Below are 13,470 nucleotides of genomic sequence, written 5' to 3'. Positions count from 1 at the left end.
TACGAGAGCGTCATCACCAAGCTCAACAGCGCCATGACGATCCGCGATCACTTTATGAAGGCGAGCGAGCTCAGCACGACCGACCCGATGGCGTCGCACTTGCTCGGCCGCTTTACGCTTTGCATTTGCTCAACACATCGCTCATGCGTGAAATAGGGTGCTTCCGCGTCAGCTGTCGTGGGTCGAGCGTGCGGCGGCGCGTGGCCTCGCCGGCCACCTCGCGCCGCACTCGTCGTTCAAAGACGCGCTCGCCAACTTTCTCAAGTCGGAAGAGATGCGCCCGGGCCACCTCAAGATGAACACGTGGTACATTGTGCAGACGTACGTCAAGCTCAAGCAGAAGAAGGAGGCCAAGGAGTGGGCGGCCAAGGTCGTTGCGATGCCCAACCTCCTCGACGAAGACCACGACATTGATGCGCTCGCCAAGGCTTATTTGAACCACGACTGGCGCGGCCTAGCCAAGCATATAGTCAAGGTGGCGACACAATGAGAGGTTGAAGTATGTTTGACAGGCCGCCTCGTCGTTCCCAAGCCACCTGGTAGCCCACCAACGAGGTGTGTACACGCCCCATTTTCAAGGCGCAGCGTAGCCGACTCGTAATCTTGAGTGATGTGAAGAGTGGCAAGAGTATTTTGTTTCTTCGAGCACCAATAAAGATGCGTAATTGCCTGTTGCGCTCTGAGCGACGCGAACGTGAACCAACTCACAGGCGCAAAACCACCTGCAGCAAAGACCATTGCTGTCGAGTTGATGCGCTTGCGTGGTGAGTTCCATGAAGATTTGGAAGACTCTTGACGTAGCTTCCTGCATAGCAAGCAAATATGATGGAAAGCTTTGGACACAATGCCACCGAAGGAAGAAACCGGATAATGCACTCTTGCCAGCCCGCCAGCTCATATTCGTCCGGATACCGAAACCGAATCCAACGAGCCACGGCAATGACAGAGGACGTCAAGAAGTCGCGAACACGCGTCGCAAAGAAGAAGCGCTGCGTGGCCAAAAAGGCCAAGAGCAAGCCGTACGACGGAGCCAACAAGGAGAAGTTCGTGCCCAAGTCAAGAATACAAGATGAAGAACCGAGCGAAGATCGACATTTGGCGCGCGTCTGCGCTTGGCTTGCGCTGCAGATGGTAGAAGGTCCAGTCGCGGCAGTGCGTACACATGTCCGTGCTCTTGGCGGGCACGCACTTGTGTACGTTCGTCTGCGATTGGACCTACTACCGTCTCCACCGCAAGGCCAGGCGCCAACGCTCTCTCAGCGTCAACTTGTGGTTGTTGAATATTTTCCAGAATAAAGTGTAATGCAGTGTGTTCTATCTTGTGATTCGACTACCGAGTACTAGTACTACTGGTTTCTCATCGCTTTGTCCGCGCATCTGGTAGCGTCGTCCGTCGTGTCAAAGGGAGCTTGCAGCAGCGCCTATATTTATGTGTACATGCGATCGAGTGCATCAGGCCAACACCCAAGCAACAACCAAGCTTGCGTGTGCTGCGCGGATATGAGGAGCCGTGTTGGCTAATGCCTTGTCCTCCACACGCCCACGGTCCTGCATCATTGATAGTCAAGTGTCAACGACTACGATGTGAGGAGCTGCAGTCAGTTGACGAAACACACAAGGTTAATTGTATGTTGCCCTGTTAGCAATTTGCAATTCACGCAACGCACGGCTCCAAGCACTAGAATTGAGGACACGATCGACAGTGCACTCAATTTGCTACGTCGAGCGTCGCCTTGGCCTGGAGGTCCTCCTTCGTCTCGAGAAAGAGCAGCGGCGCCATGCCAAGCATGCAACCAATGACGACGCCGATCGTGCAGCCCGTGTAGTGCGCGACGCGCGTCACGCGCATGTCGAGCTGCTCCTTCAGCAGCTTGGGGTCGGCGAGGCCCATGCGAGCGGCGCAATCTTCAATGACGCCGCCGAGGCCAATGCCAGCGACATCACTAGCAACTCCATGAGCCATTCAGTATCGTTGCAATACCGGTGGTACCTGATTGTGTTGCCAATGCCGGCGGCAGCCATGGTCGAGATCCCGAGCGAGACGCCGAGCGTCGTGTCAATGTAGTCGCCGGCGATGATCAAGATGAAGTTGTCGACAAAGCCAAAACCAATGAACGGCACCATGCTGCGCACCATGACCTGGCGCAGCTGGGCCTTGGACGGCGGCGGCACCGCGACCGTGCTTGCGGGCAGCAGCGCCTGTATCCGCGCAACCGTGCCAGCGTCGATCGCCTGCGCCATGAGCGACAGCTCGTGGTCCGTGGCCTGGGCGAGGCGCTGCAGCACCGCTCGGTTCGCGTCCGCAGCGGACGTCGTCGAGGCCGCCCGCGCCAGGCGCGACGCGACCCCCGAAAGCCGTGGGTTCCGCCACAACATGGAAATGGCATGCGACATGAGATGCGCGCACCTCAGGTTCACGCGTGCCAGCTGTAAGGCAACGACGATGTAGCCTCTAATGCAGATCCGCTCACGCCCAAGCATGGAAAAGAGATGAAACGTCATGAGGTTGCAGCGGCGCGGTCTCTCCAAGAGCGCGTCGAGGCTTAACCAAGTGACGCGTCCTTGCATGGTGGCGTCTCGACACTCGACGAATGCCAGACGCGCGCATCTGGACGCGCATTGCGTAAACACTACCGGATAATGTGTATCCGGAATCAACCGTGAAACCGAAGTCCATGCTTGATGTTGGCCGGAGACCGCGGCCAGGACCGGGACTTGAACCAGCTCCGCGCCGCCCCAAAGGTACGCCCTCTGCGTAGCGCCACTCGTGTCATGGCTCGCCGTAGTCGCCAGGCAGCTCGGCCAAGGTCGTGCCCGTGGCGCCCAAGCGCGGCCTCTATGACGACATGGACGTCGACGAGGACGCAGACGGCTTTGTCGCGTCGTACGCCGCCTGCGACCAATCTCTCGATCGCTCACTGCCGCGTGTAGCACGCCAGTGCAAGGCTTCAACATGGCACCGCCATCCGACTGGGCGTCGCTGGACGCGGAGCTCGCGTCCGTGCTCGCCGACCCGACAACGACCAAGCAGCGACCGTCGGCCACCAAGGCCAGGAACGACGACGACGACGACGAAGATGCTGTCGACGGCTTTGTCAACGACAACCCCGACTATGTACGCCAGCGGCTCGAGAAGAAGGTGCAGCTTTACGCCGCCCACATTGAGGCCATGAAGAGTCGCATGGAGAAGTGGCAAGAGCACAAGGTGGCTTCCTCTCGCAACAACAGCTCATGACTATGGCGTAGAAAGCATTTGTGGCCCATATACACAAGCTGGAAGAGCGCTTGAAGGAGCAGACCGAGGCATTTGCCACGGCCGAGGCGGCCTGGGAAGACGAAGCGATGAGCCTCGCGAAAGCCCGCCGCACCAACAAGCCAAATTATGCACTTGGTGGCAGCGCAATGCAAGGCCAGCATCAACTGGATCGAGAGCGTTCGAAAGAAGCGGTGCGGCAGCTGCTGCATGGCGCCGCCGACGTGGCCGCGGACGACGACGACGACGACGATCTCGTCAACGCCACGGGGCGATCGTGGCACCAGCGTCTACTTGCAATCGCCCGGCGGCTTGTGCCACTCAGCCACGACATCAAGCAGATCGAAGCGCGCTACGGCCACTCGGTGGCAGCGTACTTTATGTTTTGCCGCTGGGTCCTCCTCAACTACTTGATTTTGTCGTTGCCGTCGCTGTACTTTCTCATATTGCACATTTCCGAGCTTCTCGAGACGGTACAACTATATATTCTGTATATATATTCGGGCAATATTTTGGATAGCACTATACGTCGTGGAGTACGTTTACAGGGTTGATGCCCAACTGCCTCTTGTTTCCAAGCTACACAACCAACGAAGCCTTCGCTTACAGCGTGAGCCGCTACTGCCGGTGAGCGTAGCAGCTGACGACGCCGTAGATCTACCTTGGCGGCACCAGCAGCCTCTTCCTCCTCATATCCACGTACAAGTGGCTCCAAGAAGACCGCTACGCCAAGCTGCGCCACGCAGCCGAGGCCGGACGGCCCTCGACGTTTGGGAAGCTGCTCTTGAATGCATGGGACTTTGAAGCGACGACCAAAGACGTACACAACACAACTGTGCGGGATGACAAGGTCCGATATGACGTAGGACGTCTCGGACCTGCGCAAGAGCCTCTGGGACAGCTTGCATGTCGCCTTGTACGACGATATCAAGCAAGCGGAAATCCAAAATCGCACCAAGTACCACGACACTCGACCTCTTTGCATGCGACAGGAACTCTCCGTAGACGAGAGCGCTACGCGCTGTACGCGCGACGGGCCGTCGCCTTTTTCATCTACGTTGCGGTGCAAGGCATCTCTTGGGGACTCATCGGTCTCCTCACGGTCGAGGCGTCGTCGTTTGCGCAGATCATCAAGGCCCAAGTGCCCGCGCTTCAAGCGTACGCAGCGAGGTATGTTGTCGGTCTCCAGGTCGATCGACACTGTGTCCTGCCTCTTGCACTAGTATCGTGCCGATTGGGGTCAGCGTCATCAACGGCGTGCTCCCCAAGGTCCTTGGTGTCCTCACCAACTTTGAGCGCTGGGACGACAACGGGTTTCGCATCAAAGCCATGGTCACGCGCCTCTTCTTGGCCCAACTGCTCAACATTCTACTGCAGCTCTGGTCGTACGCGATGCTACTCGACCCGTTCTTGAGCTCAAGCTCGGAACAGCCCATCTCGTGGCTTCCGTTTGCCTACGAGATCCGCAGCAACGTCATGCAAAAGTTCAAGCCAGATGCGTACGCGTGCCGGGCCGAGCAGGTCGCGTCCGGCCTCGTCGTGCTCGTTGTGACCAACTTTGTGACGCCCAAGGTTACAGCGTTGACGCTCTCGGGCATCTTTGGCCTCTTGCGGCTCGTCAAGCGGCTGCGCGCCAAGCGAAAGGGCCTCGAGTTGCCACCCACCGACACGCGCAGTGAATTTCTGATCGCGCCGACCATGGTCGCGCTCATGTCGTCGTGTACGTTGTACGCATTTGCAATCCCGCTCTGTCCGTCGGCGGGTCTCGTTACCGTGGTCTTGCTCACGCTCAGCTTCAAATTTGACAAGCTGTACCTTCAGGTTGTCGTCATTTCTGGATATGTGGGTGGCTTTTCATCAATTGTACTAGGCGTTTATGAAGAAACCGAATGCGCCGTGGAGTGCCAAGAACGCGGGCGTCTTCTTCATCAAGCTCTACTGGTGCACGGTCGCCGTCTATGTCACCGGCATGTACTGGTTCCTCACCAATGTCCACTTGCCCAAACACTGCGATCTCCAAGTGCGCGATGCTCCGTTTCTCTGCAGCTCGTATGCATCACCGAGCCAAACGTGCGTCTTGAACACGACCAGCCCGATGGTAAGAGCTACGTTGTCGCGCTCCCCGCTGATGATGACGTAGAGTTTCTTCTTTCAAACGAGTCCCACCAACGAGTGCAGTGCAGGGTATCCGGGCTGCGTGTGTGCGACGGCCTGTGGACCGTTTGTCAACAGCACGACCGGCTACAGCCCCGTCCTCAATGTACGATATTGTCCTGTAGTGGAAGGTCGATGAAAAGTGAATAGTTGGTTCTCACGACAGACGGTGTCGGCTTCTTTGCCGACCTCGCCACGACGGGCGTGACGCTCTTGTGGGCAATCATTGTGCTCCTACTCATGCAAGTCGGACTCAAAGCCAACTCGATCGAAGCGACGCTCGTACGCACATCGATCCTCGGTATCGCAGACCCTACTTGGATTTGTCGTAGCTTGCTGGACATGTACAAGACCAAGAAGCCAAAGCCATGATCGCCGCCCTTCTCAAGAAGGTCGCAGCCCAAGACAAGAAACTCAAGCTTCAAAAACTCTGAGGCAGAGCATGGCACCGACTGCCATCCTCTGAAATATAGCAACGTGATAGCTCGTGTCGTCTCGTGGCGCTGAGAGTGCGTCCTTGACGGTGTCCTCGATGCATGATGGCTCATCTGATCGAGGGCCCACGTCTACTTCTTTCCTCTCCTGCGCATGGGCTCACTGGTACTTGCGAGTAAGCAGCTGCGCCTTCTGCTGGGTGCTCGGCTTGCGAGAGTTGAGGCGTTGAGGACTCGTTTGGCGCTGGTTGTCGTAAGCAACGACAGCTATGCGAGCCGATTCTGAGCATATGTGTCCTCGTACTCTAGTACAACTGTATTGGAAGGATGAACACATATATTGACAGTATAAACTAAAGCTACCAAGTCGACGTGGGCAGTGCGACATGGTGCTGAGCGATACGAGTGAGCAGCATCTCCAGCGAGTCGAGGTCCACGTCGGCCGACGGGCGTTGCAAGTTGGCAAAGAGATGACGGCTTGCAGGTTCGGCATCAACGGGCTCAACCGATGCATCGCGAGGGACTTGGCTGCAAGGTGCGTACAGATCGACGTTGGCATGGACGCCAAAGTGCGTGGAGGGTGCCACCGGACCAGGCTCCTCGTCGAACCAGTGTCGCATGGTGTCGGACTCGTGCGACGGCCAGTCGATCAAGGCGATCTCGTCGAGGCTGCTCTCGGCATCCTGGAGGTCGGGAAGGTCCAAGCAGAACATCTCGAGCAAGTTGGCGACATCGAGCATCGAATCATTGGCAGCGCAAGCGGCGGTCTTTTGCTCTTCGAGATGACGCGCCTTCTTGGCCGAGCCGGGGCGACCGGCGTTCGATCGACGCTTGTAGGAAGCGAGGGTCTTGAGGTAGTTCTCCACGTCCACGACCGAGCGCATGGGCTTTTCGATACCGTGCTTTTCGCCCACGCTGCGTGCAAGGTCTGAGCGTTGACGCAGAAGGGTGTTGAGGTCGTCTGTGATGCGCTTCTGGTTGTGGCCCGCGGTGCACCCGGCCTCGATCACGTCACATTCCGCAGGTTCAAACCGGCTATGTGCATCATGAGCTAATTCGCAATGCAAAATAGTAGCGTACCTGCGCACGAGACTGTTGCGCGCGTACTTGTTGTAGCGGTCGCGCAGGCTCTTGGTGCTATTCATGCGTATGCTTGAGTGGTTAGAGATGGAGATGGCAGTGCGTACCTGCGGCGCATGATGCGCTTGATAGCGCCCCAATCAATCTTGCCGCCGCCGTAGTGCGCCACCAAGTCGCAGAGGAGCTTTGTCTCGTCATCGGTGTATCTGCCAGTGATGAGACCCGGCTCGAGAGTCCGGTACCAGCGCTGGTACAGTTGCTCGCGCTTGGCGTTGGGGAAGAAGATGCGAATGAACTTTGTAACAGCCTACGAATTGCATTTTGATCCAGCAGTTGAGCATGGTTTTGCAAGGACCTCCCACTCGATGGTCCAGTAGCAGAAGAGTTCGCGCTCGTCGATGCGGAAGTTGGCTTCAATCAACGCGGTCAGCAGCTCGTCCCAATTCTTGTCGTCACGGGCTACGTAGTGCAGAGCCCAAAAGACAACCTTGCATCGACCAAGATCACGGCGCATTTTGCCAGCCAATTCGAAAATGAAAAGAGGCCAATTTGAAATGAAAAGTGGCCATCGTCGCTCCAAGGACATCGGATTCTAGAGGTGAGGGGGGTCGGCACAAGGGAATAGGGAGGTTCTTCCCTTTGGGGTGCATTGAGAAGGACGTGTTATCGCCGCCCTCGTTTGCTCCCACTCCGATCGTCGACGCAGTAATGCATGACTTTTCCCGAGCTTGATAGTTCTATGTTGAGAAGAACGTGTCGCAAGTTCAAGTTGCTCTGGTCGGTACAATTCGTAGCATGTACGCCAACCCTGCAGGAAACTGAATTCGTTGAATTATCAATGAACGAAAATTATCAAGTAAACATTTTGCGACATGTGTACCCAGAAAGTGAGCTGTCGGGAACCCACATCTACCTGGCGGTAGACCGGTGTCTAAACCGTTCGACTTCCATGGACAATTGCCGTCAAGGCGATGCTCACATGCACTTGCACAGCCTTGTTCAAAACCCAGGGCTCTCCGTCGCCTTCTCCGGCTCCTCGTTCAACATGAGTGGCCGCGCCAGCACCTTGTCCCGCGGATCGCGCTCGTCCCTCTGCCGGCCTTGGTCCAGATCAACACCAGCGCCTACTCAACGAAGAAAGTCCGACAATTTTATGTAGCGTAGAGTTAGGTATCTACTTCAATAGACGACCCACTTCAGCCACCACTTCTGGACTCGAAACTCTATGGATCCTTGACTTCCAGGCGCCTTCCAAGCGGCCCTCTGGCCTGCTAATGCTTAGGATCATGATCAAGGATGTTCGATGGTCTTGGACCACCTCCAGCTTGTAGCAATGCTCAAGGTCAATGCAAATACTTTTATCATGATCAAGTCGACGTGGCTTCCGAGGACGAGGATGCTTCGTGAATGGCGTGGGCGACTGCCTGGATCCAGCTGTCGAGGGCTTGGACGTTCTCGGTGAAGAGGAGCATCGAGAGGTTGTTGTCCAAGACGACCTCGAAGCAGTTGGGTTTATGGTACGGCCGCACGAGCGTCGACTTGGTCAAGAGGTACTTGACCGGTGCGTCTTTCGGTGACTTTTGAATGCACAGTTCGCGGTCTAGTCAAGTTTGCAATCAGAAAAAATAGGAAAATAGCTGAAATCGCATACCTGTGAGGGACACGAGCCGACGCAGGCCGATCGGATTCACAAACGGCTTGTGCTTGACGAGACGCATGAGAAGGTACTCTTGCTTGGCGACGTTGCGCAAGGCCGCGACGGCTTTGGTCTTTTTCCGGCGCATGATTTTCCCAAGTGTCTTCTTGGTCGGGCTTTCGTCCACCGACGATGCCGACGACTCGCTGTCTTCGTCCGACAGCTCATCAATGACAAGGTGCTGCAGACCGTCGTGGTCGACGTGGTGGTCCGGGTCGACGCCATGGCCGTCGACAAACGCGATCTGCCGCGCATGGAAGGCCGACTGTTCCAGGCAGCCGCCGTCGCAACTACAGGTGCCGCCGTACTCGACAGGGAGCGACTCGGCGTCAATGTACTGGAGCAGCGTCGACGCTGTCTCGGCCTCGCTCAAAATGAACGTCTTGGCGCGCGTCGCTTCGTGCAACAGCGGCTTGATACACTTCCAGATCATGCCAAACCACGACGGGACGTTGATAAGGAAGATTTTGAACGACTGCTGCGGGTAGTGCTTCTGCATCGCACTCGTGCAGCTTTTCACAAACTCGAGCGACTCGCCGGCCAAATCTAAGAACAGGGGTATATCAGGAAATGGCGACGTCCCTTTGAGGACGCACCGCGCATGCCAAGACCCCGCGCGTCGAGCACGATGAGCATCTTGCACGTGTGGCTGTCGCGGCACGACATACACGAGCACGGCGACGGGATCACAAACCGGAGAATGTACTCCATGTTGAAGAGGTAGTGTCGGAAGAGGTCCGGCAGCGTCACGCCCGCGGCCTGGAGCCCCTTCATGTCGATCGACCCCATCTTCTCGATGAACACCGGGTGCCCGACTTTATCGACCTTGTGGACGCCTTGCTTGTAGAACCTACCCGTTGCTTGAGAATCGATCAATGTTTCAAGGGGAAAGTGTACCGGCGGATCGTGTGGTACAGCGGCTGCGGCGTGCTCAGTAGCGACTCGATGTCGTTCTTAGCCCGCCACGCCAACGTGTCAGTGTACCGGGTCGCTGCCTTCGCTGCATCACCGTTCTCGGCCACAAGGAACCGCCGGGGCACCGCGTCACAGGGTGACGACGCGTCGTCACAGGCCTTGGCGAGGCGCTCGGTCTGTGACGCTTCCCACGCGAGCACCGAGAGCTCAAACGTCAACGTTGGCGTCGTCTTAGAGCCGAGCAGCGGCGCGTAGAGGCGCTCGAGGTAGCAGACCTTGATCACGACAAGGCAGGGCAGCGCCCCGAGCACGAGCGCACCGTAGAGAGACGTGACAAGGATCGCGCCTTTGAGGTAGGCGTGGCCGACCAGCGCGAGGTAGCCGAGGGCCATGGCGGTCAGCGGCGAGATACCGCGCTGCGTGGTGCAAGGGACGCAGGACCCGCTGGTGGTTTTGCGCAAGGCGACGAGCTGGAGGCGCACGGGTCGCTGGCCGTGCTCGACCACCGCGTAGAACGGCTGGTTCATGCTGCGCTCGAGCCTACCGCACCCGATAAGACCTGAGATCATGTAGATACGAAAGCGTACTCGTGCAGTGCGACGTGGGCGCGGCCTTGGTCTGTAAACACAATCTCAACGGTCGCAGACGGCGGCCCAACAATGGTCATGCTGGCCGAGAGCATGTCGTCAATGTCGGCGGCGATCGGCGTCGTTGTGTTGCCGTCGACGACGTCGACCGTGAGGATCTTGGGCGGCGGTACGCCGTGGATCTCCAAGCGGAGGAGGGCACCGCGGCCATCGCAGCGCAGGAAACCACCTACGAACGCATCAGAAATGATTGGAGAAAGTGCAATGTGAGCGCGATACCAAAGGTCATGGGCGCATTCTTCTTGCGGTACGTGGTCACGAGCCGGTTGAAGCCGAGGCGGAGGCGGTTCGAGTCGACGACTTGGATGACAACATTATTGTCGCCATAGTACATGATGCGGTGCTCTTGGAAGCATGGCACCGTGTCGTTCTCGTCTTCGGACGTCGGCAAGAGAAACGCCACCGACATGGTGCCCGAGAGGTTCGTGTCCTTGGAGCATGGACCAAAGTACCCGTTGAAGGCGGTCCCGACCTTGTTGTTCCAGATGTGGTCGGCGGCGTCGACGAGGCAGACGACGTCGCCATACGAGACGGGGCTGCCGACCTTGAGGTGGCCATAGTAGCACTCGGGCACGATGCGAAAGTACGACTGGTGAAAGCCGGGCTCGGTCAGAGGCGCAATGCACGCGAGGTCGTGGCACTTGTGCGTCGTGAGGTTGCCGCGCAGCTGGAAGAAGCTCGCGGCGAGGTCGTAGGTGCCCACGCTCGCGAGCTCGGTCGTGCCTTGCAGCTTGGTGCGCAGCCGAATCGTGTCGCCGTACTTGACGGCCACATGCGGCGGCGCGTCCTAATATGGCATCCACCAGGTGAGTTGCGTCTCGATGGCCGAGCCATCGTATTACCTGTTGTATCCTGTCGACGTCCTTGTGCAGCGGGACCTTCTCTAATGGGAGGCCGCCGCTGCCAGGCTCGGACCGCGTCTGCCGCAGCTCGGGCGCGTCCGGCGGTGGGCCCGGCAGCGACGTCATGTGCGCCAGCGACGGTCGCTTGGGCCGGCGTACCAAGCCCACGTGCAGGCTGCCGACGTGGATGTCCTCGAGCATGACGTGATGCAAGGTCGCTGCTGATACAAAGTGCGAGTTACAAGCTGGGTAGTAAAGATAGATTCAGAGAGGAGAAGGCTGGGACATGTGGTGCCAGCTGGTGGAAGGAAGCGCCGGTCGCCGGCTCTTGGCGCCGCCGCGTCATCCCGTCTTCTACGCCACGCCAGGATGCCGACGACGCCTGCGACGCTACTGCTTCGGAGGCCCTCGGAGCTTTGGCCAAGCGGCGACGACCGGCGAGCGCGTACGACGAGGCGACCTCGGGCGGTAGATTCTTGAACCTCGCCATTGCTTGAAGGTACCTACGTTGCGTCGTGCGGCTGCGCGCCTGTGGTCGGTGGTCCAAGGAGGCTGATGGTCGGTGGTCGGTGGCAAGCGGACGAGGAAGGGCGCGACGAAGGCGCAGCAAGGCCGGTGCACCACGACAGGCCGGTCGGATCCTACCACCGCGAACGTACGCTCGGTTACCCTGCTGTAATGCGTCGACGCCGTTGCATGTACGGGCAGTCAAAGACGCTACTGCGCCTCGTCTTTTGTCTTCTTATGCACCTTCTCAACTACAAGCTACAAGCGCGACTGGAGGCCGGCCTGCGCCTGCGCGAGCACCTTGACGAACGGCTGGAGCTTCATCGCGAGCTTCATGTTGCCGATGAACGCCATCTTCTTGGTCGAAATCGCTCGCTCGAGCCGCAGACTGCCCGAGACAAAGTCGACAAAGTCGCTCTCCGTCATGCGAATCTCGAGGTCGACCGGCGTCGACGGTGGACCGACGAGCACTTTTTTGCTGTCGGCGCTGACGCGGATGACAAAGATCGCGTCACCGATCGTCCACTGCAGCGACGACCCAAGGACAGGCGCCACGAGCGCATGGCCCTACACCCACGTCGCTCTTCCGCTAACGGTGGACGGTGGTCGATGTACCTCGGGGCTCTGGAGCACGTTATGCACTCGGTCAAAGATACCGCGGATCTTCTTGGTGAACGGCGTGTGCACCGTGTCGGGCGGCGCATTGACGTTGCGCAGCATAGGCGCAAACGAGTCCTACAAGCGTGGGAAGGAGAGGGCGTTGTCTCTCGTCAGACGTACCTGCGTCGTCTCGGGGTGCGTCGCCTTGGCAAAGCTCACGACTTGGCTCCAGTTTTGCGCCACCTACGACAGTCGAGTCAGATGCGATGGTCCAGAGGCGCTAACTGTACTGTCTCGGGCGTCACGTTGAGCGGGAAACCGAGCCCGGCGCTGCGCTCAAGGCGCACCTTGCCGATCCAGCCGCCGCCTGTCTCAAAGATACCGCCGGTCTCGGATGACGAGCCATGGCAGAGGAACGCCACCATGGACGTCGTGTACGCCGGCTTCAAGCGCGAGTAAATCTCGGTCGGCATGACTAGCCATCAAGTAGGAAGATGAGACGGAGTAGAGATGCATAGAGTACCGGACTGCGTCAGCGACGTGCCGGCAACGGCGGCGATAGCGTTGACGGCAATGCCATACTTGCGGCCTTCGATCGCGAGCGCCTTGGTGAGCCCCCACATACCGCTCTTGGAGGCCGCATAGTTGGCCTAATGGCGCAGGATCGTTAGATATTGACAAGCGCACATCGCAATGCACCTGGCCAAAGTTGCCGTACAAGCCACTCGCGCTCGTGCAGAGGAGGATGCGGCCGTAGGTTTGCTGCCGCATCGCCGTCCAGACCGCGCGGGTCATGGTGAATGCCGACGAGAGGTCGTGCTCGAGGACCGCCTCCCACTGATCGCGCGTCATCTTGCGGAACGCAGCATCGTGCACCTGCGTCGCCGCGTGCAAGAGGATGTCGACGCGGCCATGCACCGACACGATCTCGTCCACGACGCGGCGGCCCTCTCGCTCGTCGGCGCAGTTGGCGACGACCGCGGTCCAGCGCGTCGAGGGCGCCGATGGTAGCTGGAGGACGCGCGGGTCGCTGTCCACGAGGACACAGGTCGCACCACGCTCATGCAGGAAGCGGGCCCACGTCGAGCCGAGGCCGCCGGCGGCGCCGGTCACAAGCGCCACTTGCCCGTCGAAGGCGAGCATCTCAAAATATTTTGTTGACGCAACGTGGAAAACGCGTGTTTTTCACACGTCGTTCGACCGTGAAGCACAGATTTTCACGCGTTCTTTTTTCACATCACAAACGCCACCTGTTTCCCACGTAGCCACTAATTATGGCGCACGCCACATCTAGTAGCCGACACGACCCGCTCCGTTGCCCGATGACGGCGATCGCAGCGTG

The 13,470-nt window shown here is 58.5% G+C and overlaps 6 protein-coding genes across 7 annotated transcripts; 2 read left to right on the top strand and 4 right to left on the bottom strand.

Annotated features, from left to right (window-relative positions):
• Positions 1-33: 33 nt before the first annotated feature.
• Positions 34-670, top strand: SDRG_02405 (hypothetical protein; the record flags this gene model as incomplete). The annotated part of the gene is made up of 2 exons (XM_008607992.1): positions 34-147; positions 173-670. The coding sequence occupies 2 exons, from the start codon at positions 34-36 to the stop codon at positions 488-490; spliced, it is 432 nt and encodes a 143-aa protein (XP_008606214.1). The 3' UTR covers positions 491-670.
• Positions 671-1,594: 924 nt separating this feature from the next.
• Positions 1,595-2,395, bottom strand: SDRG_02404 (hypothetical protein; the record flags this gene model as incomplete). Its single annotated transcript, XM_008607991.1, has 2 exons — positions 1,595-1,943; positions 1,991-2,395. Coding segments are annotated over 2 exons (640 nt in total), but the record flags the coding sequence as incomplete, so codon positions are not given.
• A 287-nt stretch (positions 2,396-2,682) lies between these two features.
• SDRG_02403 lies at positions 2,683-5,841 on the top strand (the record flags this gene model as incomplete). Of its 2 annotated transcripts, XM_008607990.1 has the most annotated exons (14): positions 2,683-2,742; positions 2,787-2,884; positions 2,932-3,205; positions 3,247-3,726; positions 3,774-3,863; positions 3,909-4,073; positions 4,120-4,211; positions 4,259-4,423; positions 4,477-4,774; positions 4,826-5,074; positions 5,124-5,351; positions 5,394-5,513; positions 5,558-5,689; positions 5,740-5,841. In XM_008607990.1, 14 exons carry the CDS (start codon positions 2,683-2,685, stop codon positions 5,839-5,841), a joined length of 2,553 nt encoding a protein of 850 aa, XP_008606212.1. The 2 variants fall into 2 exon arrangements, with proteins under 2 accessions (XP_008606212.1, XP_008606211.1); XM_008607989.1 differs by having other exon boundaries at positions 4,477-5,074.
• A 319-nt stretch (positions 5,842-6,160) lies between these two features.
• Positions 6,161-7,435, bottom strand: SDRG_02402 (hypothetical protein; the record flags this gene model as incomplete). Its single annotated transcript, XM_008607988.1, has 5 exons — positions 6,161-6,876; positions 6,922-6,978; positions 7,029-7,228; positions 7,277-7,380; positions 7,429-7,435. The coding sequence occupies 5 exons, from the start codon at positions 7,433-7,435 to the stop codon at positions 6,201-6,203; spliced, it is 1,044 nt and encodes a 347-aa protein (XP_008606210.1). The 3' UTR covers positions 6,161-6,200.
• A 629-nt stretch (positions 7,436-8,064) lies between these two features.
• SDRG_02401 (hypothetical protein) lies at positions 8,065-11,658 on the bottom strand. The gene is made up of 7 exons (XM_008607987.1): positions 11,022-11,658; positions 10,399-10,966; positions 10,120-10,348; positions 9,515-10,072; positions 9,214-9,467; positions 8,573-9,163; positions 8,065-8,521 (listed from the first exon to the last, which is right to left on the bottom strand). The coding sequence occupies exons 1-7, from the start codon at positions 11,220-11,222 to the stop codon at positions 8,289-8,291; spliced, it is 2,634 nt and encodes an 877-aa protein (XP_008606209.1). The 5' UTR covers positions 11,223-11,658; the 3' UTR covers positions 8,065-8,288.
• A 60-nt stretch (positions 11,659-11,718) lies between these two features.
• SDRG_02400 (hypothetical protein) lies at positions 11,719-13,284 on the bottom strand. Its single transcript, XM_008607986.1, has 6 exons — positions 12,828-13,284; positions 12,652-12,778; positions 12,419-12,603; positions 12,309-12,371; positions 12,144-12,263; positions 11,719-12,095 (listed from the first exon to the last, which is right to left on the bottom strand). The coding sequence occupies exons 1-6, from the start codon at positions 13,269-13,271 to the stop codon at positions 11,787-11,789; spliced, it is 1,248 nt and encodes a 415-aa protein (XP_008606208.1). The 5' UTR covers positions 13,272-13,284; the 3' UTR covers positions 11,719-11,786.
• Positions 13,285-13,470: the final 186 nt, after the last annotated feature.

This window comes from Saprolegnia diclina (assembly GCF_000281045.1).
Source record: "Saprolegnia diclina VS20 unplaced genomic scaffold supercont1.5, whole genome shotgun sequence".
In the NCBI taxonomy this organism is placed as follows: Eukaryota; Oomycota; class Saprolegniomycetes; order Saprolegniales; family Saprolegniaceae; genus Saprolegnia; species Saprolegnia diclina.
The sequence above is the reverse complement of the archived record's forward strand: the minus strand, read 5'-3'. Positions and strand labels throughout refer to the sequence as shown.